The sequence below is a fragment of the Colletotrichum karsti genome (assembly GCF_011947395.1).
Source record: "Colletotrichum karsti strain CkLH20 chromosome Unknown Scaffold44, whole genome shotgun sequence".
In the NCBI taxonomy this organism is placed as follows: Eukaryota; Fungi; Ascomycota; class Sordariomycetes; order Glomerellales; family Glomerellaceae; genus Colletotrichum; species Colletotrichum karsti.
The window spans coordinates 313077-338562 of record NW_024065944.1 but is presented as its reverse complement, the minus strand read 5'-3'; the positions used below and the strand labels follow the sequence as shown (position 1 = coordinate 338562).

The window sequence follows — 25486 nt, the reverse complement described above, 5'->3', positions numbered from 1 at the left end:
GAATGCGCCCTACATGGCCGTGTTGGACCAGAAAAGGTCGGCTAACAGCTCGCTGTGCACCTCTATTTGGGGTGAGTCTCGCATAGACTGTCCCTGACACACGAGTCCCACAAGATAAGCTAAAGTTGGCTTCCTGACTTTAAACTGGAATGGATGACAGCTGCCAGTCAAAGTATGACTGACTTCGTTATCTTGCCCTGCATGAACGCCCTACAGCAGATTACCCCGTCTAGCTGCGGAGAAGGGCTAAGTTTAAGATCACCTGCCTCGACAACGAACTATTTGTAAGTCTTCATGCCACGTGCAACCTCATGTACCCTCTATCAATTGCCGCCAAGGTCCGCGACTTAAAGCTGGAGATGCAAGTCAATCACGACATGCCGCTTGGCAGCTTCCACAGGGCTAGGCATCTAAACCGCATTCTGCCTCCAGGCGTGACCCTGATCTACACACAGCCCTACTGGACCCGGCTGAACCTCGCCCAGTGCTATTTGTGGTGCCGGGTTCGCATCAACCTCGCTCGGCACGCCCAGGATCATGACTTTTCTGACAGCACCATCCACCGACCGATGTGTTTCGGGTAGATTTTCCGCCATCTCTAGAACAAACATGTCGTCTAATAGAGTTATCCCAAGAAAACCAAATATGGAAGACAACATGAATCTCAATGAGATATCTCAAGATAAGTATTCATCATGTCTTCCCGGCTTGAGATGATAGCCCTCGACGCCTACGCCAGGCTCATCTCATCACTCATTCATTCCCACAGTCGTTCATTCTTTGGTGCACCCTCACTACGACATGTCATTCACGTTACGCTCGTTCCTGGCCGGCTCCCTGCTGGCCATCTCGCCAATCGCCGCATCGGACGAACCCATCCTCAAGCGGGCCCCCTTCGATGGAGAGGCCGTCATCATCAAGGGAACGTGGTCGTGCACCCCTGACCAGATCACCGCCATCGAGCAAGCCGTCACCGACGCCCACGAGTTCGCCAACGAGGCTCTCACCGCGCTGAAACACCCCAACGTGCTTCAATCGCCGGCGTACTACAGCTGGTTCGGATCCGGTATGACACCCCGTAACTCACCATCCACCCATACTGAAGTCCATCCCCCAGATTCCGGCGGCGGCGCCACGGTAGCAACCCTCCGGGACCGCCACTTCCAACCCGTCCTCGACTCCCTCAAGCCCCCGACCGTCGAGACGGCCTTCCGCTTCAAGCCGGAGCCCTTCTTCCCGCCCAACACCGTCACCGACAAGAGCCTCGTCTACGGCTGCTCCGGCACCACGGGCCCCTGCGCCGACGGCGCCATGGTCGCCGGCGTCAACAGCGCCACCGAGTCCGCGCCCGCCGTCTTCGGCGCCACCATGCTGCTCCTCTGCGAGACCTTCTTCGACGCCACGCGCGCGTCCAACAAGCAGATGATCGACCACTGGCGCGCCGAGAGCGCCGTCGGGAGCATGTCGCGCGGGTTCTCCCTCGTGCACGAGGTCCAGCACATGCTCATCGCCACCGGCGACGGCGAGCGCGCCGATGATTTGGATAACCCGTTCTACGGCTTCCTCGATGACCGTTCGGAAGATTGCTACTCTGCTAACTGGTGAGCCTTGCTTATTGCCAACACCATGAACTGAGGGCTTTTTTGATTAACACGAATAATCCAGCTGCTCCCGTCTGTCTGCCGCACAGAAAGCCAAGAACGCCCAGAACTTCGCCCTCTTCGCGCTCGACGTCGCTACTTTCCCCATCGAGGACGAGCAACCCAACGCCTGCCCGGCGCCCGCCCGCCCCTCCACTCTGGCCAAGGTGAGGCGCCAGATCGGCTTCTCCAACTCGACCTCCTCGGTGCCCCCCTCATCATCGGCCTCCGCCTCTCGCACGCCCATCCCGCCCGCGCGGCCCAGCACCACCTCGCAGCGTAAGTACATCCATTTCTCACAGGGCTGATTCGATCTTTACTAACCAGACAAGCAGCCCCCGCTTCGAGAGTCTCCTCCGCCAGACCCTCCTCCAGCGCAGAAGTAATCGAGGTCTCCGGCGCCGTGGCCGTCGTCATCCCCGCCGGCGCCGTCGCCTTCGGCGGTCCCGGCGGCGGCCTCGCCAACTTCGGCGGCGTCATCGTCCCCGTCCCGGAAGGCCAGACCGTCAGCGATCCGTCAAACGACACCAACCAGCCCTCCGGCGACAACAACAACAACACCCCTTCCAATACGCCGCGCGAGACGCAGGCCCCGAGCTCGACCAGCTCGTCGCCGCCGACGAGCTCCAGCTGCGCGCCCAAGGCCTACGGCCCCAAGGTCGACAAGGCCTGCGAGGACTGGTCCGGCATGAACCAGACGGCCTTCCTCGACCTGCTGGCCAAGGTGCCCCTGGTGGACTGGGAGGGCGCGACGACCACCGCGTCCGTCCCGGCGACCGCCGCCGTCTCGACCACCACGTCCATCCTGGAGACGATGACAGTGCAGCCTGAGCCGACGACGACGGCGTCCGCCGCGCCGACGGTCGCGCCGGTGGCCTGTTACAACTTCGACATCAACGCGTACGGGTACTGCTGCCCCGGGCCGGGGAACCCGTGCGAGAAGGACATTGGGAGGTGTTACTTCAACGGGGAGGGCGTCTCGGGCGGCGCGAGCGGGGTTGTGCCTGACGGCGCGAGGTGTCCACCTCCCGCTGGTGCTGAGTACTGCAGGGGCGCTTGTGAGGAGTAGAGGTGCTGGGACTGATTTCGTTTGTTAGAGAATACGTGTTGCCGTCGCATGTAATAGAATGTGGTCACGGCTGAGATTTGAATAGAGCTTAAGATACCCCGCTTACCTTCAGCATCTGCTGTAAAAATGAGCCATAACGAAGTGTAAGCAACTTATAAGTACTGTTAAAGTTGTTTTTGACGGAAGTCACAGTGACGCAGTCTAAGTATTCGACTCTCTGAGCAGGGTCAGCTTGCTAACTATCACAAGAGCAGACATACCAGACCGAACAGATAGGGAACGTCACTTCAGATCCGGGCCTGTACGAGATAGTGAGATGGCGACAGGTGAGCCTGTATATCACGGCTCCTCTCAAAATGGACAGCCATTCGCTAGAACATCATCTTCAAAAGGTCTCAAGTGTCCCACAGAGCCCTTCTTGACATTATGGGTTCCAAGACAAAAGCCTGCCTGGAGACTCGTTCGACGCGTCTAATACACCCAGACATACAAGACTTTAACATCGTCGACAGCAGAGCGAAACAGGTCTTAACATACCAGAACTGACATTGTACAGTTGAAGTCGGCCATTCCACTCTTCAACGGGTCTAGAGTGACACGCCAACCAACCCTGACAAAAAAGCAAGGCAGACACAAAGTCGCCCATCGAATATGTCATACCGCATGTGCAAAAAAAGGTCAAAGCCCCTCCAGACTCCATATCACCCCCAGCCCTGCGAACACATGGAGAGAATATGGAGATCGGTGCGGCCGAGTGCCGGATGCCTTGTTCGCAAATGGGGAAACTTGACGACATGTCTCCGTCAAATCCGTCACCTATCAAAAAAAAGACCGTCTATCATTATCGTCAGAACACGCAGTTTCCTCTTTTCGCAGAACGGATATCGGCTCGCAGACGATGATGATCCTCACGGAGACGAGCACATCTCCCGTCGGCCAAGAGGATTCGCGAGTTGTCAAAGTTTGACTGTTCACACAGAAATGACCTAACGAGACACCCCCCTCATGGGAATTGGGCATCCAGATCGATCGCCCAGTCGCCGCTCTTTCGACTCGTTTTGCTGCAGCGCCGATCTGGCGCCTTCTCAGCTGCCGTCCGGCGGTTTGCGAAGCTAAAAACAACCTAGGGACGAATGGTACACTACTACCTACTGCACGCAACGCCCCTCGCGAAAGAAATAAAAAGGCGATGATCATTTGGAGAAAAAACACTCCGAGGTGCATGCAAGTCGTGAACATCAACATCGAAAATCCCCAAGGCCCAGGCCCGGGTCGGTGAGGTGAGGTGGTCTTGTGAGTGAGTCGTGTGCTCATGTGCCACATCGGGGCGCCGGGGTCAAGCCACATTTCTTCTTTCTTCTTCAGGTAACGATTGGTATCCGAGAAAACCAAGGGGAGTAATAGTGCAACACCGTGTCGGAGTAGCTCAGGGGAGGCGATTCGCTGTGGCTGGACGGTCTGGGTGTGACAGTGGCAGTGACGTTGACAGCGTTGGGTACGTTGTTGATAAGTTCACGCGTCTGTTTATCTCGAAGCTGGGAGGATTCTGCGCAGAGACGTGAGAGTAGGTATCTCGTCGCGTCCAACCCACTGTTTTCTGCACGGCAGCATCATTCAGTTCCACATGAACCAGAAAGCGAAGCAGACGGGTCGGGAACGCGGCTCAGCGAAGCCCGGTCATCTAAGAGAAGGAAGAACATTGTGATGATCGGAGAACGGGTTGCAGAGAAGCAGGTTTTGGGATTGCCAGTGTAGGGCTGGGCCTGGGGATGATTGTTCGTCATAGTGGATAAGGCGAAGGCGGGCTTTACACGTAGCTCCAGTGCGAACGCAGCAGGCAGACTTGGATGCTGGCTGGTTGTTCTTCGACTTTGGGCTTGAGCGATGGATTCAGCCTTACTAACGGGACAAGGTCTGTCAATACGGTTCTGGCGAGTTGTGTATTTTTTACTGAGTCGTTAGTTTGTTGGTTGGGGGCTGCACTTCGCATTTGTCCGTAACTATCCAGGTCGACGTGCTCAACACTAACATCACTCAGGGTTGACGCCGTGGTGGGGAAGCGGCGGGGAATCCGTGTCGTCCCGGCGCTGGGCGCTGCGGAGAGCACCTCATTCTACGACCACCACATCACATTCTCGCATGCTGTTGAAGTGGTATCCGGGAGTGATATCGATGTTGCCAGAGTCCTCGTCATGTCCTGTCGAACTCTATCATCTTGAGTTGTCAACAGCCTTACCAACCACCACCCAACTTAGGTGCAGTTATGTCCGGAGCCAGCTCCAGCGTATTTAATTCCCTCGATCCCTGCTCGGGATCCCAGATGGCTGGCGGATGGATTGACCCGAGGTGCAACCCCCGCCATCGATTCTGGAAGATACAAGAGAATACATGCAGTACTCCGTGTACGTCTTTGGGGTCCACAAAGTTGCGGCCGGTGTTTCCCCGCCAAGACGTCCAGAAAGCACGTCGACTGGACGAGAAGCCGCGGTGAACGGGACGGGAAACAAAACATCGCCTTAGACATATGAACGGCCCTGACCGCTGTTGTTTTCCATGCAGAAACCAGCAGATAAACACGCAGCCTCTCGTCGTCCATAAACATGTGCAACCGTGCACGAAGAACAGATGTCAAGCCATGGAAACCTTGTTGACTTATATGCCTCAACAGACACGACGGAGTGAGGTGTTTTGTGGCATCTCGGGGGCTTCGGGGGGCGTCGGCGTTGGTGGACCAGCCATCTCTAGCGGCTTTGGGGCTGTGCTGAAGCTCCTACCTTGGGTGCGCCGTGTGTCGTGTTTGCTGCTTGGTGCTGCTAATAATGCCGCTATTTCGGTGCCGTCAAATGTCAAATCGACACGACGAGACGAACATGGAAATGGTTTGGAAGCTGCAAGACTGACCAAGTGGATCTTCCATTGACCCCGCGCTTGCTGACGCCTTCTTCGTTGCTTCTTTTCCCCTCTACCGAGTCTGTATCATTCTCTCCTCTTTCTACAGTACCTTTCATGCATCTCATTCTCAACTCAACGCTCAATATTACCTCCACCACAAACTCAACCTCGGAATGCCCCCTCTGCTTTTCCTGAATCGTCCTGGTCCAGCCAAGCCATGCATCGTACCTGTCGTTCACTCCCGCTTTGGTTCTCCAAGCGGAATCCCAATCCCATCATCCTATCCACCACGAACAACCCGCACCATTCCCACAACACTATCCATCTCCCTCCACTCTGCCCACGCCCCCCGGAATCCAGAATGGGGCTCGCCGGCCATGACAGATGCCCCCATCGTCGTCAGCCAATGCTGGGCACCGGCACGCTTTTTGCGCCAGGAACACGACGCCCCGGGTGCCACTTCCTGTCCTCCATTCGGCCTCTCCAGCCCGGGACGCCCCGCTTGCTGATTGCTGATGCTGATGCTCATCCTCATGCTCATGCCGATGCTGCTTTCCGTCTCCAGTGTTTCGTAGTGATGCACCTTTCTTCCTGGAAGCGTCTCCATCTACAGCAACAATCTCGACTTTACACGCTAGGTAATCTGGCTGCCTCCATTATCTGACTGACAGCCAGCCCTGTCGTTCCTCTTGACCGGCTTCTGGATTTGTTCCTCGTCTTCGACCTCCCTATCCTGATCTAGTATAAGGGTACCATCCACGCCCAACCTGCATGCCATCCATCTCCTTCTATTTCCCCCTTCCACTGCCTCGACCCCTCACCCCTCCCTCTGCTTCTCAAAGAGGAAAACTGTACATCTGACCTGCATCCTGCTGCCCTGCCAAACCACCAAACCACCGCAAACCAGTCCCCAGTATCCGCTTCCGTCTGGGCTTGCGTTCGGATTCCCGTCGTTGGACCGCCGCTCTTCTCTCGTCCCTTCTTTCTCACGTGTCCCGCACCTCCTTCAACTCGCAAACAAAGTCCCCTCCTCCCCCGAGGACTACAACAAGATACATACGAGCGGCTCGCGGCTACTGCTGCGCCAAGACACAAGCTTCCACTTCCACACCACACCCCCTCCCTCTGCGGCCACGCACACCACGCACCAAGGGCACCCACTCTTCGGGCAGAGGCATCCCAGTTCCCGCCGGCCTGGACTGAGAGCTGCAGCCATCTTTTGGACTGCTTTATCCGTCCGCCGCGTCCACCTCGTTTTCTGTTCGCCTCGAGCGTGACCGACTCCTTCTTCCTCCTCTCTCCTCTGACCTCCTTGTCTTAGAATTTGGAGCCCTCAAAGGCGTCATCTACGTCCCGCACATTCATTTCCCGTACCGCTGTCGACGCTCGCCATCCTACAACACGACACAAACCTAAAGATCAGACCGCCCGGCGATCCTCCAGCCGCGCCTGCTCTGCTTTTCTCGAAGGACCTCCCAGAACTAGATGGTCGCTCTCCTCTCTTCCACCTTTCGTATCCTACCTTCGACAGGCTACTCTTGAAGTTCTCAAAGAACCCCGCCCTACAACTTGCGCCTCTTCAGCCAAAATCAAGACCAACCAACATGGCCACCGCTGTGCTCGAACACCCGCGATTTTTCCCCTCGCGCCCCGATGCGCTGAACTTGGAGGACTTTGAAACAGCCTCGATCCGCTCCGCCGCACCGTCTTACTGTGAGTTAGAACTCCATCACGAGGTCGCGTGTGGGACACCGGGAGCTCTGCACTGGCGGTGGACGAGCCGCCTGATTTGCCTGAGTCTGACCAACAACCACCAGCTCTCTGTTGCAGTGACAAGTCTTGAAAAGCCGAACTAACAGTCAAATCACACAAAAAGTCTCGGACGCACCTTCATACCATTCCACGGCACCCAACCCCGAGCCGATCCCCGCCTACTCCCCTCCGGCGAACAGCGCCGCCGCCAACAGAAACGGCTCCACACAGTACCCGACTTCACTCCTCCCTGCCGCCCCGGCCCCGACCCGCTCTGGGACCACGACGCCGCAGCCCCGCTCCGGCCTGCCCCCGATCCCTCCGGTCGCCGCCGCCACTCCTCAACTCAACCAGTTCCGAATCCCGACCTGGTCGACCGTGCATTCCAATCCGACCATCAATAATGTCGCCCGCCGACGAATGAACCAGAGCAGCCCCGACCACGTAGCGCACTTGCGGAGGTTCATGTCGGAGCGCATGGCAGAAGAGGAGGCCGCACAACGCGCGAGGGAGTTCCGTCCGCTCGAGGACCCGTATCTCGTCGGTGAAGAGGCCGCCGGGAGAGCCAGGCAGGAGAGGCTCGCCAGAGAGACTGGGGAGGATATCCTGTGGGACGAGGACCGGCGGTGGAACAGGTTCCTCGGTGAGTAGCCTATCGCTCTCTCCGAAGCACAATCACTGACCCGATTGCAGCGCAAATGCAGACCTGGGAAGGCCGCGAACGCAGCCCGTGGCGAAACGTCCGCCAAACCGAGCAGCCCTCTCAGCGAAAGAAGCTGACCAGGCGCCTGGCGGGACGTCTTTGGTAGACGATTCATGAATTTTCCGACGCGCATGCGACATATGACTGAGCGAAAACGAGAGTCCGACATGCATTGGGATCGGAGTTACGGGTTCCTTTCTTTTTTTCCCTTCACGTTCATCCATCGGCGTCTTAGATAGAGCATTTAAGAGAGCCGATGATGCCTCCTGGCCAGGAGACGATTTCCATCTTGGGTTTACGGGGGATACGGGCATGGGCATTTTTCTTTTGTCTTTCAGAGAGAGAGAGAGGACTTTCAACAGTCGGGCTGCATCCTCGCCTTGGAGGCGAGTGAGGCCATCTCGTTCGATTCGTCGTATCAATGTAGGGAATAGGGAACCTGCTAGGGTTTCGGGGTTGGATTTGGGTGAATCAAATTGAACGGATTTCATCATACGCCTTGATTGAAGGTATCTGGCGGATTTCGCGCGTCGTGCTTTGGAAGTGTGTCTTGGAGGTACCCGTGCAAGACGCTGGCGGAATCATCGGCAGTGTATGTGCTTGGCACGTCTTGGGATTTCTTGTCAAGCTCGCCCCGGGTGAAAGTGAGGCGAGCCGGACGCGTCATACAGTCTCGTCGACGCAAAATCACCAACAACTCCCGCAACCGTTTGCCCTTGGCGTAAACCAGTGAAGATGAAGCAGTGCCGTTCAATGGGCACAGATAGTCCGCGTCTAGAGGGTTATATAAGCCAGTCATCGGTCCACATCTGTGAGGTTTGGAAACGGAGCGATTAGTTGACTCATAGCCGTCTTCTTGGGTGACAAACATGTCACCATCGTTCTGCGTCCCTTGGGCGTATCAAGCGTGCGTGTGCTAGGGGGATGACGTGATGCTGTTATGTAGCTTCCGTGTTTTAACTCGAGGATTTGAGTGTGTGTCTCTCGTCGGTTGTGTCTGGGTTGTATTCTTTGGCGAATACGCAAGAGACACGGTGTTTTCTGCGGAAATGAGTCTCGAGTTGGGTATTGATGCTGAGATACTTGGGACGATGTTAAGAACATGGGTCATCCGTACACAACCGAAGAAGCCAAGCGTGAATTGCCGAAGAGGTAATACGGCCGTACTAGCTTGGTGAGTTTTTCTTTCGATGCATCAAACTCCCCCTTTTATATCGATCAGACGGATGGATATCCTGAGCTTCGGTGCCCGAATCATTCATCAATGAGGAAGCTTGAAGTCGTGGCTGGTGGTGGGACGGCGGAAGAGGGGGGTATATTAAAACGCCTTATTAGTCCGTTGAGCCTGAGTTTGGCACACCCGTGGTAGTTGGACATGCCTGATTGTGATATCTTGTCGCAGCGGCCGGTCAGGACACGATACTCTCTTCGTGGTTTCGGTGTTGGCTACAGTCTGGTCATTCTTTCGAGAATAGGAGGGAGTTGAGACTGATGATTGAGGTTATTGTATGTGCTTGTTGGCGTCCTGCAGTGTTCTGTATGTATTCTTTCCAATACACCAGGGACGCTTGATGCTCGAAGAGGAATCCCGATCTCGATTCTGACTTGGGGGGTTCAGGGATGGTTACATAATCGAGGCAGCATACCCTGACTGATATTTCTCAAGAAGATAAAACGCAAGCCCGTCTTCGCGACGCTGGAGCAACACATTAGAATTGCGGTTATGCTTCTGATGTCCTGCGCCAGACGGGTTGTTTTATACGTCGGTTTCCATGTGCCTACCTTCTAGACTTTCGAGTTGCCCGTGAATCTTCTGCGCAACGTCAGTTCCAGGGCCATCATATCAGCCCCGAATGCGACTACATCATATATAAACAGCCATGCAACCGACGAAGTGTCTCATAACGGACGCGATCATTCCAAAGTTTCGCTTCGTCGCCAAGTTCGTTCTCGTGCGTCTCACGATGGGTCCAGGGCATCATCTGACCATGGAACCACTCACACCATCTAAATGTCTTGACTGAGCCATGATACTGTTGTTTTGCGTCGTCTTTGGCGTTAGATGTGTATTCGGTCTGAATCATGTAGGGAGTTGCGAGCGGCGTTGGGGTTTGGGGCTTTGGATGAGGATGAGGATGTCTCGAGACGGGTATTTGGGATGGCTGAGTTTAAGCGAATGGCCACTCATGGAATCCTTGCTGTCGCTTCACCCATGTTGGTGGCGCTGTTCTGAAGAGATTGATTGTGTTGTAAGACGCTTTTATAGACGATTGATTCACGTTGTGAGATAACGTATTGGAAAGTCGGGCCTGTTCAGGACGCATGCGCCAGAGCGATTCCGCGGGTTGAACATGTGAAGTTGGATTCTGAACCGCCCAAACCGTATCCTGCGGGATGTCTCATTGAGATGCCGTATAAACAGCTTCTTCAGCAGCTCCGTCATGAGCTTGCTGTCACGATAACTCGGTTGCACGGGAAGTGATTCGAGGACTCATCGACCACGTAGTGTGTTGTTTCAGCGGGGATTCATCGCGGAGACTGTCGTGTTCAAACCCGTGTTGCGGATACTTCATCCGCTGGTGTGTCATTGGTCCTTGGTATCTGGAGCATATTCGCGTGATTCAGCCCCGTGTCCTTGGGTCCTCACGTTGCCCGGGCTTTCTACGGATTCAGGTCGCCGGTATCACGAGCGATGGACTCCCACACAACCTCGGCAACAATGTGGCGACGGGAAACATTAGAAGAAGGCACACAGCACTAACCAACAACACGAGCTGTATCTTGGGCCCGGTTTGCCAATCAGGTCGGGAGTCATGCGCTCAGAGAGTATTTGAATTCCAGCGAACGGCTCTATGTAGGAGTGTAGTATAAATGCCCGTGTCCATATATCCTTAGGAAATTCAGCAACTGGAGGCTTGTAGACTGAGGTTTCCAGCACTTGTCATCTCCTATGAGACACGTGGTACGGTTGGGATGAGATGACGAGGTGTTTTCGCTGCTCACCTGCTCGAGCGACGCCTATCGTATGTTACCAGTCTTGTCTTCCGTCGTCTTCTTGGATGTAATCTTTGCGTATTCGTTCGAGGTCCTTTTGACTTGACATGTAGACCCTGCATATCGTCTCGATAACTCGACTGGCGGTCATCCCTGAGTGTTCCAGAACTGCCGCATCAAACCGAACAATTCGCTTACTCTGCGGAAGCTTGACGTGTCCAATGGCATTGGTTCGTTAAATACGGACCAATTCGACCTTTCGCGGCATCAAAAGCCAACTGGAATATGTGTTCTTGAGTTGTCGTCCTTGCCTAGGCTTTCTGTGCTTCGCATAGACTATCGCTTGAGACATTCTGCCCTGGAGTACGGCATATAAGAGGCAAGTGTTCTTTTCTATTTCCTTAAGCAAACCGCCTGTACGTTGCGTCCATACCTTCGGGGTGGTACAATGGTCTCAATGCTGTTCCTGCAGCAGGAGGGGATCATAGGGCGTTGCTGTCAAGCTCCCTGCCGTATGTCTGCGGCGAAAGTCACATCAAGCGGCCGGTCAGGGGGGGATTATCCGGAATCGCTGTTTCTTGAGTATCACCAAAACGAATCAGCCAAGGAAACGGCATGCATATTGAAAACTTTGGGTTCGCATTGCTTGCACCGTCAAAAAGAGCTTGGCGGGAGTAAGAAAGGTCAAATCCTCACTAGCCATCTTCTTGGAACGCGTACACCACCCAGCGTGATGTGGTTTACCGGAAGATGTGTTGCGATGAATCCTTGCCCCTTTGTGATGTTTCTCAAGCGACATGGGAATGGTAGACACTGCGTTTGTTGTCTCGCCAGTGCGACCAGGTTGGGTTGTCGGTGTCAGATGAATTCTAGATGTCCATCTGAGTTCATGGGGCTACCGCGAACAAACCGGCGCGATGCTCCACTCCGTTGCTGGATGTGATCTACGGCATGCTCTATCCACTTAAATAGAACGGGAGGGGAATGACGAGAAAAGGTCTCGCCAGATTTTTCCAGTCGAATTCTGAGAGTAGCATTGGAGCAAGGTACCTCGGCCCAGGCCAGCGGAGACGCGGGCACAGAGGGGAAGACGAAGGAACCCATGCGGAACAGATTGGTTTTCTCTATAGATTGTCTTCTCGGAGTATTTCAACCCTATTCTACCAGAACCTTGACGAACGGCGATGGAAGCCGATGCCAGAACTCCTGGCTGTTGTTTGGTACCTCGCGCTGGCGTGTTGACAACACCGTTCACCCGATGATCGGACTTGGGCTTCTCGACGCTTGTTACGGCACTCGGGTTCATACCACCCAGCTATCTCGATTCTTCCAGGGGTTCGCCGTACTGGAGACTGTGGTGCGATTATATACTGAATCTGGCGCCTCATACTTTGTTACATCTCTAACCCTTCAGCCGAGTGCCGTTTTCTGTTGATTCCTCTGTCCACGGATAATGGTATTGCTGTGAGACTGGGTTGCAGTCCAGGGATATAACGCATAGAATGGGTTTGGATGTCTTCAATGCCTTCGAAAGTCTTAGACGTAGTAGTTGTAGGCCAAACATGTCCTCTTCAGTGTTCGTCGGCGCAGTCTAAGATGTATGCAATGCCGGCCCTAGCAACACTAATCTGTATGTGTGGTGAAGTTGTACGGTTTGTGTAGAATGCCTAAGATTGAACACTTCGTTCGGCTCGAGCAGAGACGCAAGGTCATTGGGACAAACATCACAGGCTGAACGGAACGCGGTCTGCTTTCAAAAGATTTCAAAGATACGGAACCCGGAGCCTTATCATACCTTCCATCCCCTGCCTGAGCTTCTCTACGCAGCCCTACACACATAAAAATCTACATGAGGGGTTTCCTGATAAAACGCCGTGCCATATGCAGCTTTGGACCAGAGACCACCACCTTGCGGCCCGTCTTTTGATGTTGCTCTTCGAACTAGCGCTCCGGCGGATTCCCTCGCTTAATGTACAGTAGTGTTACGTTGTTTGAAGGGCGTGGCTAAAATGTCGTATATGTCTCGCCGTTTCGATTTCGTGGGATTAGGGAATGAGATGTTTAGCCCTTGGACTTGGTGTTCAAGATCAGGGCGACGATGAGACTGTGTCGGAGGTTAGCTGCTGCTCAGGGGCTTTATCACGCATTGCTAGACGTACCCGTAAAGACCCAGGACTTCGCCGAAAATGAGAATCAGGACCATGCCGACGAAGACGCGGGACTGCTCCATGTACGAGCGCACACCCTTGTCGCCGACAACACCGATTGTGTATCCAGCAGCGAGGCCGGTGAAACCGACAGAAACACCGCAAGCAAGGTGCATGAAACCGCTGTTGACAAGTCAGTGGGATATTCTTGCCGTATATGCGCATCGAGACACAGGTATTGCGTAGGCTAGGACTGACTTGAACAAGCTGTATTCGCTTCCCGTGCCAGGGGGCGAGAGATCTTGGGCGATGAGGACGGAGATGACGAGGGAGTAGACAGCAATGATACCGGACATGACGACGGGGATCAGACACTGCGCGCAATGTTAGACGAAGCTCTTCGACGAGGAGACAAGGTGGCGTGCCTTCATGATCAGGTCAGGTCTGAAGGTTCCCACACCAGCGATACCAATACCAGACTTCGCGGTACCGTATGCGGCGCCGATGCCTGTTCAATCGATAATGTTTAGCATGCTTGTTCTCGTTCGTCGCGCGGAAGGATGGGAGATCAGGTCGAGAGGGATCGGTTGGACGTACATCCGAAGATCATGGCAGCCGCGATGCCGGCCTAGATGTAGAACATGCGTCAGCAAAGAGGTGTTGAGTCTATGACATAGCTCCTGGCGAGGCCAGCGATGCTTCGAGGGGCGCGGCAGCTGGAGCTTACCATTCCGATGAACGGCGCGAACTTCGGGGCGAGAGCGGAGTCTTCGGCCATGTTGGGCAGACGTGAGGGCGGTCTCGATATGCGGGATTGGTGTTGATGACCGACGGAGGGTGGAGGGATGTATGCGAGTGTCGAGGATCCCGCGATGTATGGCTCGTCTGCGCTACCTGGATCCAGGACCTTGGAGCTTGGTGACGGTGACGAGACCCAATCAGGAGTGCAATGTGGACGACTGCGAAACCCGTGACGCGGCAGAACACCGGCCCGACACCAGCCTCATCTGCTGAGATAATCCTTGAAGACGTGGCTGGAGGTCGTTGAGTTTTGGAAGTGGAGATCCCTGCACGTGCGCGGCGCAGCCACGCAGACGCCTTCAGGCGATCCGTGCTCGGCATTTCCTTATCGATGCATCGCCTTATCGTCGAGGAGTGGAATCCCTGGATTCTGCCAACTTTTATCTCCCCCTTGGACGCCCATTCTGTACGGATATGTACATACGGAATCCAGCCCCGATGCAAGGCAGATGTATCTCAAGTTTGGGTTTCTTCTAAGATTTGCCCAAAGGAGGGGGCGGGACGTGCCTTGCGTGATTAAAGGTAAATCGAATTACCTTTCGTCGCAAGAGGTGGTTGGATATGGGGAAGCACATCACCTGGTTGGCCACAACGGTATCTTGAACAGAAGCCTCGAAACTGGTGCTTCTCGAGATGCTGATACAAAGACTTCCTTTTCGACAGGCAGACAGAGAGGATGGCCTCGAATCATTCCGGGGCAGTCGTGCATGAGCAGCTCCATTTCTTCCGGCAGTCACCCGCCCACCTCACGTCGGACAGTCTCAGCCTAGTCCCTGTCTCCCAGCAAAAAGGTACTGGTCCGGCTGGTGAATATGATATTCTTAGATACCCTACGCATCTGAATGTGCCATGTGCTCGTCCTGGCTCACACCCAAAGAATGCCCAGGCCAGGCCAAACGACGCCTTCAATGTCCAGGACATATGCTGGGACAAGGTTAGAGTCCTAGGGACCTCGAGTCTAAAAAGCAACGGCGGGAGGGGAGATGGATGGTGGACCAGCCAAGTCTGCTGAACATCTGAAGTAGCGCCTCAGTGGATCGTCAAACTTGCACGTTTTGGGATCCACCATCTTTTTTTGACATGTCCTGTGCCTGTGCCGCCAGACCGCTGTTGCTGTCCTGTCTTGTCATGTCATCTCTGCCTCTTTCGTTCTGCCTCCTACAGCTACCTATGCAGTGAGATGTTCTTGAATGCGTTATTCGCTTGTAGAGAGATAGATAGCCTAAATCAGGGCCAAACATAGCACCATGCCAGGGAGATCGGGCAAAGAGGGAGGGTGATAATCATGCTGATGAGAGTGCTGCATGCCGCAGAATGCAGACTGCGAAATGCAGGCCGTACTGTACCCGACACGCGGAACCAAAAGAAACGGCCGATTGCCGTCTCGTCTCGTCTCTAATGGTTCTATCCCGGCAGCAACCAGAGATAGAGGCAGCGACAGCGACAGCGACATCCCATCCCACCAGGTCCATCCTGTCCTACCAATCTATCCCCAGCTTTCCACGCTTGGCCGCGAGTCCACGCTCTTGTCCCGGCCATTCTAGCCCAATGCCGATGACTTAGCAGCAGCAGCAGCAGCAACTGTCGCTGGCCAACACTCTCCTACCTAGCCAAATTGCCCAACTCCAGCCACTGCCACTGCCACTGCCATTACCACCACCAACAAACCACGACTACCACCGACCCTCCTTTGACTTCCACCGCAACATTTCGTCGCCTTTGGCACTCATTTTACTCGGCATCGTTATTGCTGCTGCACCCCGTGCTGCCTCGCCCTCGCCCTCGAACTCGACGCTCCTTTTGCGGCCCAACGGGATTTCGCCCTCGCTGCGTTTTCTCTCCTCACATTACCCGCCCGGGTCAGGGCCCTGTGTCAAATCAGAGGCCCATAACGTCACCCGGCCCATCCTGGAAAGGAGACGGAGAATAGAACGAAGGGGAAACGAAAAGCAACACCAAAAAAAAGATCTCCCTCCGACGACGCCGCGACCACCGCTCCTTCGACCACCCGAACGTCGTCGGTGCCATCGCCAATTCTGCCCTGCAAGCGGCTTCAGCGGCTCCGTGTATCCTCACCGTAGTTGGCGGCCGTTGAGGCCTCGCGTTGTTAGTACACCTCTCTACTTCGATTCCTGTACCACATTTTTCTCCACCTTGGCACAACTCGCCATCTCCCCTTTATAATCAACTGCCCAACAACAACGAACGGATGCTGATAAGAACATCCGTTGCAAAGTCTAGCGAGATCGATCCATCCCATCATGGCCGACTATCACGGCGACCCGCGAGGTCACTCGAATAACTTTCAACGCGATGCCGCCTTCTCCAACATTTTCGGCGCCAATCCCCCGCCGGGACGCTCCCAAACCATGACTTCCTCGTCGATGCCTCCTCAGATGATGCCACACCAGGGTAGAACGCAGACAATGTCATCATCCTCCATGTCGAGCATGCAAAGGCAACCCCCGCCAAGACAACCTCCAGGAGGCGGCTATATGGATCGCGACCCGGGCTCTCCGAGAGGGGCCCAAATGCAGCCGAATGGATATCCGGGGCAGCGCTCGGCGTCGGGCGGTTATCAAGTGCCCAATCCTCAGGCACAGTACATGCCGCAACAGCAAGCTCGTCGCCCGTATCCTGGTCCCCCGGGTCCCGTTCCTCAACGCGGCGACATGAGGGGACCGCCGCCGCAAGGACAGTACGGCCCAAGGAACCCGGCACAGAGGTTTTACCAAGGAGGAGGAGGGCCAGCACCGGCGCTGAATAACGATCCGTACCGCTCACAGTCTCTTGCCTCAGCCCCAAGACCGAACATGTATCAACCGCCGCCCGGCAGCTTCGGATCGCAGCCGAATCACCAGGCCCCGGCCAATGCCTTTCGCCATGCCCCGTACAATCCGAGCTCGGCCCGAACCACAGCTCAAGGGCGCGTCGTTCCCGAACGCCACGATGATCGAGCCATGTCGATGACTGGGTATCCCCCTCAGGATCGCGACTTGCATCAGTACCAGCAAAACTCGCACCAGACGATGAGCGGGCGAGTGATTCCGAACAGGAGAGCACCAGTGGAGCCGCCGACCGCCAATGGCAGTTTCGGAGGAGGCTACACACCAGCGCCGGGGTCTCAGACAAGGACGACGAGCATGGCTTCCTCTAATGGAGATCCTGGCGCTCAGAGGACCATGTCGATGGCGTCGACGATAGCACCTACGATAACGCCGTCTGAATCCGATACTACGACGCTGGCACATAGGCCCTCCATGAGCAAGTCGATCGATGGCGAACGGCCACCGACGGCCAAAATCCGACCTCCATTGGTATATCCCGCACTGCTCTCCAGAGTAGCAGACTGTTTCCGACAAAAAATCATCACCGGTGACAGAACGAAGAACGAGCTCACGTATAAGAACGCCTTCAGCGGTGCCGAGGCGGTTGATGTATTGTCGTACATTATTAGAACGACCGACAGAAACCTGGCCTTGCTCTTGGGACGAGCGCTTGATGCCCAACGATTCTTTCACGATGTTACCTACGACCACCGATTGCGAGACTCGACGTCCGAAATGTACCAGTTCCGAGAAACCCTAATGGACGAGCCCGAGGAGAACCCGGTAAACGGTGTCTTCGTCCTCCTTTCCGAGTGTTACTCGCCCACGTGCACACGAGACCAGCTCTGCTACTCCATTGCCTGCCCCCGCAGATTGGAGCAAGTATCCAGGCTGAACCTGAAGATCCAGCCAGGTCTGAAGAAGGAAGCCGAGGCTGCGACGAACGAGGACGATATTGACCAGACCGACGAACAAAAGCTTTGGATCAACTCAGTGCCGAAGGAGATTGCCGAGAGCGTTGGTGACAGGGAAAAGAAAAGGCAGGAAGTCATCTCGGAGATTTGCTACACCGAGAGAGACTTCGTCAAGGATCTGGAGTACCTCCGCGACTTTTGGATCCTTCCTCTGCGGTCCAAAGCCTCTCCTATTCCTGCTAACAAGAGGGAGAAGGTTGTCAAAGCAATCTTCAGCAATATTGTCGACCACCCGAGTCTCCACAGCGTGAGCTCGCGCTTTGCTAAGTCTTTGACTGAGCGGCAGCAGAAGAACCCGGTGGTCGGAAACATTGGCGATATCTTCGCGGAATGGGTTCCCCAGTTTGAGCCGTTTATTTGGTATGGTTCCAGGCAGTTGGAGGCCAAATTCGAGTTCGAGAATGAGCGATCTTCAAACCCGTACTTCGCCAAGTTTGTGGACGAGATTGAGCGGAGAAAAGAGTCGCGAAAACTGGAACTCAACGGTTATCTCACCAAGCCTACGACTCGTCTGGCTCGTTACCCGCTACTCCTGGAGAACGTACTGAAGTACACTGAGGAAGGCAACTCGGACAGGGAGGACATCCCGAAGGTGCTGAAGTTGATTCGCGACCTTCTCAGCAGGGTCAATGCCGAGTCAGGAAAGGCCGAGAACAGATTCAACCTGAGGAGACTGCACGAGCAACTGCGGTTCCGACCAAATGAGCGGGTGGACCTCAGACTAACGGAGGAGGGCCGTGAATTGGTGTTCAAGAGTCAGTTGAAGAAGACACCGCAAGACGCGTCGGAAATCACGGCTTTCTTGTTCGATCACGCGGTTCTCCTGGTGCGAGTCAAGCAGGCTGGCAAGGGAGAGGAAATCAAGGCCTACAGAAGGGTGAGCATCGTAGTCTTCCACTTCACCATGAAGAAGCTAACTTGGCATAGCCCATTCCTTTGGAACTGCTTTCCATTAGGGAAATGGAGGAGGTCATCCCTGGATCCGGTGGCATGAAGCGATCGTCTTCCAGCTTGCTGCCAGCGCTACGTGCCAACACGAACGACAACAAGAAGGGTGAAGGCTGGCCAATTACGTTTAGACACTTGGGTAAGGCGGGATACGAGCTTACGCTGTATGCTTCGAACCAGGCCGCACGTAAGAAGTGGCTCGAGTTCATCGACAATGCTCAACAAAGGTTGAGGGCCCGCGCCGACTTCTTCAACACCAGCGTCATCTCCGCCGGCTTCTTCGTTGGCACCAACCGCGTCAACTGTGTCATGCCTTACGATGGCGGCCGAAAGCTACTGTATGGCACAGACAATGGTATCTACCTGTCTGACCGTAAGAGCAAGGAGGGGATACCGAAGCGTGTCATCGAAACGACGAGTGTTACCCAACTCGATGTTCTCGAGGAGTACGGGCTTCTCTTGGTCCTGTCCAACAAAGCCTTGTACTCTTATCCCCTTGCAGCGCTTGACCCGAACGAGGCTACTCTGTCTAAGAAACCTAAGAAGATTCAAAGTCACTGCAACTTCTTCAAGACAGGAATCTGCCTCGGCAGGCATCTTGTCTGCTGCGTCAAGTCATCAGCTCTGTCGACAACCATCAAGGTCTACGAGCCCAATGATGCGATGTCCAAGGGCAAGAAGCAGAAGGGCTTCGGCAAGATGTTCCAAGTCCAGGATGAGCTTAAGCCATTTAAGGAGTTCTACATCCCCACGGAATCGTCGTCTGTCCATTTCCTCAAGTCCAAGCTGTGTGTGGCATGCGCTCGTGGGTTTGAGGTTGTTTCACTTGAGACTCTCGAGACACAATCGCTGCTCGACCAGGCCGACACGAGTCTTGACTTCGTCGCCCGTAAGGAGAACGTCAAACCGATTCATATCGAACGTCTCAACGGAGAGTTCTTGCTCAACTACTCCGAGTTCTCGTTCTTCGTCAACCGCAATGGTTGGCGCGCGAGACCCGAGTGGCGCATCGACTGGGAGGGCACACCGCAAAGCTTTGCTCTCAGCTACCCGTGGATCTTGGCATTTGAGCCGAACTTCATCGAGCTCAGAAACATTGAGACTGGTGCTGTTCACATTGTGCCGCATAAGAACATTCGGATGCTGCACAGCAGTACTCACGAGGTAAGTCTAGTTGTCGTTCAGCGAGAGACACTGTTGCTAACACAAAATTACAGATCATTTTCGCGTACGAAGACGAGAAGGGCGAGGATGTCGTTGAGGCCATCGACTTTTGGAAGAGCAATAGGAGATCCGAAATTCCATGATTCGACTGTGCGACGCCATCTCATCTCAGCCGTCCCTCGACGGAAAGCATGTTTGATTAAAGACCGATACCAGAGTGAATTTACTCAACGAATTCTTTTGCGGCCCTTGCACCGACGGCGGCTTCTTGGCTCCGAAGTGAGCAGTACTTTTTCTGGACGCGCGCGTCCGTTCCAAGGGGCGACGATGTGGGAGGAAAGGTTTCTTTTAGAAGGGACGACAGCAGCCACCTTTTGTCATCGATACATGGTTCTATTTTGCATTGTTGTTTCTACTTGGATGGGGCTTCTTACTCGATTGGTAGTAGAGAGAGAGCGGGTCAAGCGCCATCATCTGTTGTTGGTATAGGAGGGCAGAGGAGCTAGGGGAGAAGGGACGGAGCAGGAGCCCAGGGGGGGAAAGAGAGGGATTCAGCGAGAGCAATTTAAAGCCAGTTGTTCCTGTGAGGACATGATGCCGGCCCTACACGAGTGAAGTGAGCCAAGCTTGTCGTGGAGAATCTCCTCCCGGCGTTGTCGTTCTGAGAGCCATAGAACAGGGTTGCGTCCTAGTCCGTAGGCCGGGGCTACTGTCGTGTCAACTCTTGACAACTGTTTCGTAAACGCGTCGAAGTAGGATGTGGGCTGCTGCCTCTCGAGACGTCTCGGAGAGCTTAGGTGAGTGAGGCTCTCCTCCGATGACATGAAACGTGGCCTGCTCTTGGGGTATCTTCGGACTTGGATGTTTATATGCCGCAAGGACGTCTGTTGGTTCTCTGCTTCTTGCAATGGGTAGAGGCAAGCCTGCTCCGCAATGCATTGGAAAGAAGTGATGTATTTGAGCAGCCAGTTGACGACATACGTATGTCCACTTTGGCTAGTGAGGTGGAGGGCGGTGGTGGTACTCGGTTGGCAGACTACTTCGCCCAGGTCTTTCGCCTCGGCGCGCGTATTTGTTCTTAATACTTTGGTGATGGAGATGCGGGAGGACGATGTGCCCTCAGAAAGGCTGATGGATTGGATGTATGCTTCTTGGTCTCATCCAGCCCAGAGTTTTCTGGCTCGATTGTCACAATTACAGTTGATGCTGTTGCTTGCACGTGTTGAGAAGCAGATCAGAATGAATCCTTGTATGTGTGATATGCTATCTTGTGCTGTCCTTATGAGGACGTGAGTGATGGAGATGTTTGTGCATGATGGGATGTGGTTGGGACGTATAAAAGTAGTTCTTTGTGCACGTCTTGGAGATATCCCAACGCGCTTGCGATAGGTATCGCAGAGGCTAGCTAGAAAGGAAGATGATAAGGAGCACAAGGTGCAAGGTGACCCATCCCGTTTATCTTTGTTGCAGTTGAGCGTGAGTTGATAGATGAAATAACGTCACCTGCCCTTGATGTCTCTCATCGTCGCGCGATGTGTGTTCACAACGAATACGTTCTGGACGTGGGTGAAAGAGCAATACTGTAGAAGAACGTGAAGCTCTTAGAGACGGGTGCACCCAGTGCAATGTCATCCTTCTAAAGAATAGTCACCAACACCAAGAGTTCACGCAGCTAGGCAGCTCTTCCGACACTGACGACAGACCCCATAAACTAAATATATAGTCATCCTCCAGGCCCAACTTTTCACAGCACGCAAATGCCATCACCAGGATCTTGCTGGAAATGGAAGCTAGGTGTAGAGGGCCAGCTCAACATAATGGATACCGCTTCTGACTCTAAAGAACCTGGACCCAGATTCTGATGACTTTGGAGTCTTTAGATAGCTAGGTATTCTAAATTCTTCTCCAAGTATGATATGGGGCTGTTAGAATTGATGTTATGGCTCAACTCAGCAACACAACAAGAGCAGCATTAGTCACAGCATCTAAAAAGGTGCTAAATGAGACGACGCTTTTGAAAGTATTGATTCACACTAAACTAACGTATTCCCAAACACTTGTCCGTGTTGAGAGGCAAGGGGGTGGTAAGGGGTTTAGGCTGCGGTGTGAGTTGAAGAGTCGTCGCAGGAAGCGGTGCAGCTGATACCGAGAGCCTACAGCGTCTAAAGATGCCAGAAATCGAAGCTTCTGTGTAGATAACAGAAAGTAGAAGATGAGAATGACTTTCGATTGAAATCCATCATCAGCAGTGGACTCGACTGATGCAGCTCATAGCTCTCGAAGCGACCACACCTTGGCCAGTCTCGCTACAGCAGGAACCAACGTGATTATGAGTCAATCAGGCCTTTTCATAATTTGGATCTAGATCGCAGCTTTTAGTCGGAAAATTCTGTAACTGAAGTTTAAGACAGCGATGGATTTTGATTGCTCGTTGAGTTTGGGGCAGGAGGATGTTGGAATTATAATAGGTGACCTATTATAGCTGCTGGCTCTTTGTAAAGGGTCTTTAAGGCTTAATTGCCAGGCTTATTCTATACACTTGATATTCAAATGAAAATTCCAATGAAAATTGACTGCCAATTTATATTGATTTCTCAGTAGATCATCAAGGCGTGGCCAAGGTTGGCTGGGAAGGTGCCTGCCTGCCCTCTCTGTCTGGCAGACCTCCTTCCTCTTACCTACCTAGCCTTTGAGAAGCACAGCAAGATTTCGAACCCAAATCTTAGATGATTCTTTTTTTACTCTTCCTCGAGCGCACCTTTTTTCCTCGGTACGCGCACTTTCCTCTGGAAAAAGTCTCACCCGGGCATTTTTCCTCTCACGCGAATATTTGCTAACTGATACCTCCTCATCTCAGCACCAGCCATAGCGCAATGGATTCCGATCAGAACGTCGATGTTTCTCTTATCATATCCCAGTATCCCTTTATCGGCTTTCGCGACTTTCGCGCCCTGCTGCGGACAGGTGATCATGCCGACTGTACCATAGTCTGCAGCGGCGAAGAAATTCGCGCCCACAAAGTGCTGCTCATCAATCATTCCCAATACTTTGTAAAGCTCTTTGCGAGCAACTGGAAGGTATGCCGCCATCAACTTACCCGGGTTCTTCACTTTGACAAGGCTGACCGATTCCCAAGGAGAATCAGGAGAACCGCGTCGAGTTCGCCGACGTTGACCCTGCGGAAATGAAGTTACTTCTCGACCTATTCTACAGCGGCGGCGGTACTTGGCAATACCCTAGCAGAGACATAGCCATGAATGTTCGACTCTGGATCCTGGCCGACCGGTTCCTGGTCGACATGGCTCAGCAAATTATCGCGGCGCATCTGAACGATCTTCTAATGGACAACGAGGAGAAGCCCAATGCGTCCGATCCCGAGATTCTGGACATGGTTTTCTCACATCCGGTTTGCGCAAATTCAATCATAGGGTTCATTTTCTCAGAGGCCGCATGCTTCGTCGACCAGTACCTCTACTCTGATCGGGTATACTCCGACAAGATTCGCGCTCTCCAAAGCAAACACAGCATGCTTGGACAGACTATGTACGAGTGGTGTAAAATCTACGCTTCATGCGCAAGTGAAATCGAGTCTGATGATGAGAATGTCCCAGACACACGTCTAGTGCGACAACGTACTCTCGACGCGAGACTTTTCGGCCCTCATGGGTATGCATCACCTCCTGATACTAAGCGTTTTACTGACACGGCACAGTCGCTACCCCGAAGAAACGTAGGAAGACTGGCGATACGGCACATTCCTTGGCCAAAGGTTTCTCAAACAGCTCTTTTCTTTACGCTCAACCGACAACGTTCTCAGCACCATCATGGAGGGATTGATTGAGAGCATGGGTCATCAGACTTCACCAGTTGTGATGGGAAAGCTCCGCAGACTCCCCAAATGTTTTTAGTTCACATAGCATAGCTCAGGTCTCCATCAAAATTGCTGCGTGTTCTGAAACCGAGAAGACAAGATAACTTCCTTATGATTGAGTCGGCTCACTATGAGAAACGCACCGTCAGTTCACATAGCTTCTCTCTAGTGAGCAGCGTCTCTCTAACTAAAAGCATCCGATCGACGTATTTGAAAAAGCCATATGCCCACATTTACTAGTCAGCAGTAGCTTGTGGTCGGAACACGGAAGTGAATGGCTCTCACTGCTGAATGCATTGTCTCTGCATACTACATCGTTCTCTTCGTCCGTGTCTACCAAACCAAAGTCGACTGAGACCTCGGATCAGAGCCTTTCCAATAGAAGAGGATGTTCAATGCTGTACGCCTTCTATGTTGTCTTGGTGGCGTAATTCTAACCAGTGTCAAGAACATCTATCTTGTACATGCCTCCCGCCACGGGTAAAACAGCTAATTCTTTGGTATCTCACCACTTGAGTTTAAACGTTGACCAACTCCAAAGCCTTGCCCGCTTTCGAACGACTTCCCGAACTCTGTGCTCCGCAACATCGGCATCGGCCTCGGTGGCTCCACAACATGCCGTCTGAGAACTTCGGCGTCGGTATTCTGCGAGGAGCTCGAACACATCGAGTAGATTATTATCACGAAATTCTGGCCACTCAACAGATCATGACCTCTTTTGTTCCGGCAGATCCCGGCCTTGTCATCGTGAACCCACGCGAGACAGGTTCATGCAGTGGAACTACCCCTGAACCTTCAACATGAAGGGTTCATCCGAAGATAACTTTACGTACATCTAATCTGATCCCCCACTTGGGTAGAGAGTCCAGATTCGTAAATCTTAGAGGTATCACGATGTTTGATGGGTTTTAATGGGTCTCTTGGGTACCATCTGATGAGAAGATATTGCAAGTTCGGGTCCGATGAACGCTGCTTTAGACCGTGATGCATCACCCTCGGCATACATCATCTTATATAGACCGGCAAAATGTCCTTCATTTGGGGTTCTGCTTGTTTCCTCACCAGACTATGTACCGAAGCACGATTCTCTTCTTTTCCCGCAAACATGTCATCCTCAGAGCATGGTCTCTCCAAGGTCGAAGCGGCACCCAAAGCTGCCTCTCCGATACCACCTGAAACTGTTGTTCCTACCGACAATGGGATCAACAAGTCGGACGAAGTGGACGATAAAGAGCCTGTCGGTGCTCTGCAGCAAATCCTCAGCCAGCGACAACTGATCATCATGTTCACTCTGTACGTTTCCGCTTCCACCGCAGTCTCCCCAAATCTCCAATCCCAACCGTACTGATACTTGCCTCAACAGGATCTGGATCTTCCAGTTCGCAATGGCCTTCTCCTCCGGCATCTTCGGCGTCTTAACCCCCTACGTCACATCCTCCTTCCAAAAGCACGCCCTCACAGCCACGACCTCCGTCGTCGCCTCCATCGCCTCCGGCATCGTCAAGCTCCCATACGCCCGCCTCCTCGACCTATGGGGCCGCCCGCACTGCATGAGCGCCATGGTCGCCCTCGCCACCGCCGGCGCGGTCATGATGGCCGCGTGCCGGAACGTCGAGACGTACTGCGCCGCGCAGGTGCTGTACAACGTGGGGTACTACGGGGTTTAGTTCAGCATGGTGGTGTTGATCACGGACGCGACGCCG

At 53.8% G+C, this 25486-nt stretch overlaps 6 protein-coding genes across 6 annotated transcripts; 5 read left to right on the top strand and 1 right to left on the bottom strand.

Annotated features, from left to right (window-relative positions):
* Positions 1–801: 801 nt before the first annotated feature.
* CkaCkLH20_10980 (uncharacterized protein) lies at positions 802–2709 on the top strand (the record flags this gene model as incomplete). The annotated part of the gene is made up of 4 exons (XM_038893694.1): positions 802–1066; positions 1118–1601; positions 1666–1919; positions 1976–2709. 4 exons carry the CDS (start codon positions 802–804, stop codon positions 2707–2709), a joined length of 1737 nt encoding a protein of 578 aa, XP_038741030.1.
* Positions 2710–7205: 4496 nt separating this feature from the next.
* On the top strand, positions 7206–8162 carry CkaCkLH20_10979 (uncharacterized protein; the record flags this gene model as incomplete). Its single annotated transcript, XM_038893693.1, has 3 exons — positions 7206–7314; positions 7478–7996; positions 8047–8162. 3 exons carry the CDS (start codon positions 7206–7208, stop codon positions 8160–8162), a joined length of 744 nt encoding a protein of 247 aa, XP_038741029.1.
* A 4949-nt stretch (positions 8163–13111) lies between these two features.
* Positions 13112–13975, bottom strand: CkaCkLH20_10978 (V-type proton ATPase proteolipid subunit 2; the record flags this gene model as incomplete). Its single annotated transcript, XM_038893692.1, has 6 exons — positions 13112–13154; positions 13210–13380; positions 13456–13571; positions 13611–13705; positions 13795–13825; positions 13925–13975. 6 exons carry the CDS (start codon positions 13973–13975, stop codon positions 13112–13114), a joined length of 507 nt encoding a protein of 168 aa, XP_038741028.1.
* A 2284-nt stretch (positions 13976–16259) lies between these two features.
* CkaCkLH20_10977 (CNH domain-containing protein) lies at positions 16260–20055 on the top strand (the record flags this gene model as incomplete). The annotated part of the gene is made up of 3 exons (XM_038893691.1): positions 16260–18677; positions 18728–19912; positions 19966–20055. 3 exons carry the CDS (start codon positions 16260–16262, stop codon positions 20053–20055), a joined length of 3693 nt encoding a protein of 1230 aa, XP_038741027.1.
* A 2730-nt stretch (positions 20056–22785) lies between these two features.
* CkaCkLH20_10976 (BTB/POZ domain-containing protein) lies at positions 22786–23820 on the top strand (the record flags this gene model as incomplete). Its single annotated transcript, XM_038893690.1, has 4 exons — positions 22786–22989; positions 23049–23578; positions 23625–23642; positions 23730–23820. The coding sequence occupies 4 exons, from the start codon at positions 22786–22788 to the stop codon at positions 23818–23820; spliced, it is 843 nt and encodes a 280-aa protein (XP_038741026.1).
* A 1068-nt stretch (positions 23821–24888) lies between these two features.
* Positions 24889–25450, top strand: CkaCkLH20_10975 (uncharacterized protein; the record flags this gene model as incomplete). The annotated part of the gene is made up of 2 exons (XM_038893689.1): positions 24889–25076; positions 25147–25450. 2 exons carry the CDS (start codon positions 24889–24891, stop codon positions 25448–25450), a joined length of 492 nt encoding a protein of 163 aa, XP_038741025.1.
* Positions 25451–25486: the final 36 nt, after the last annotated feature.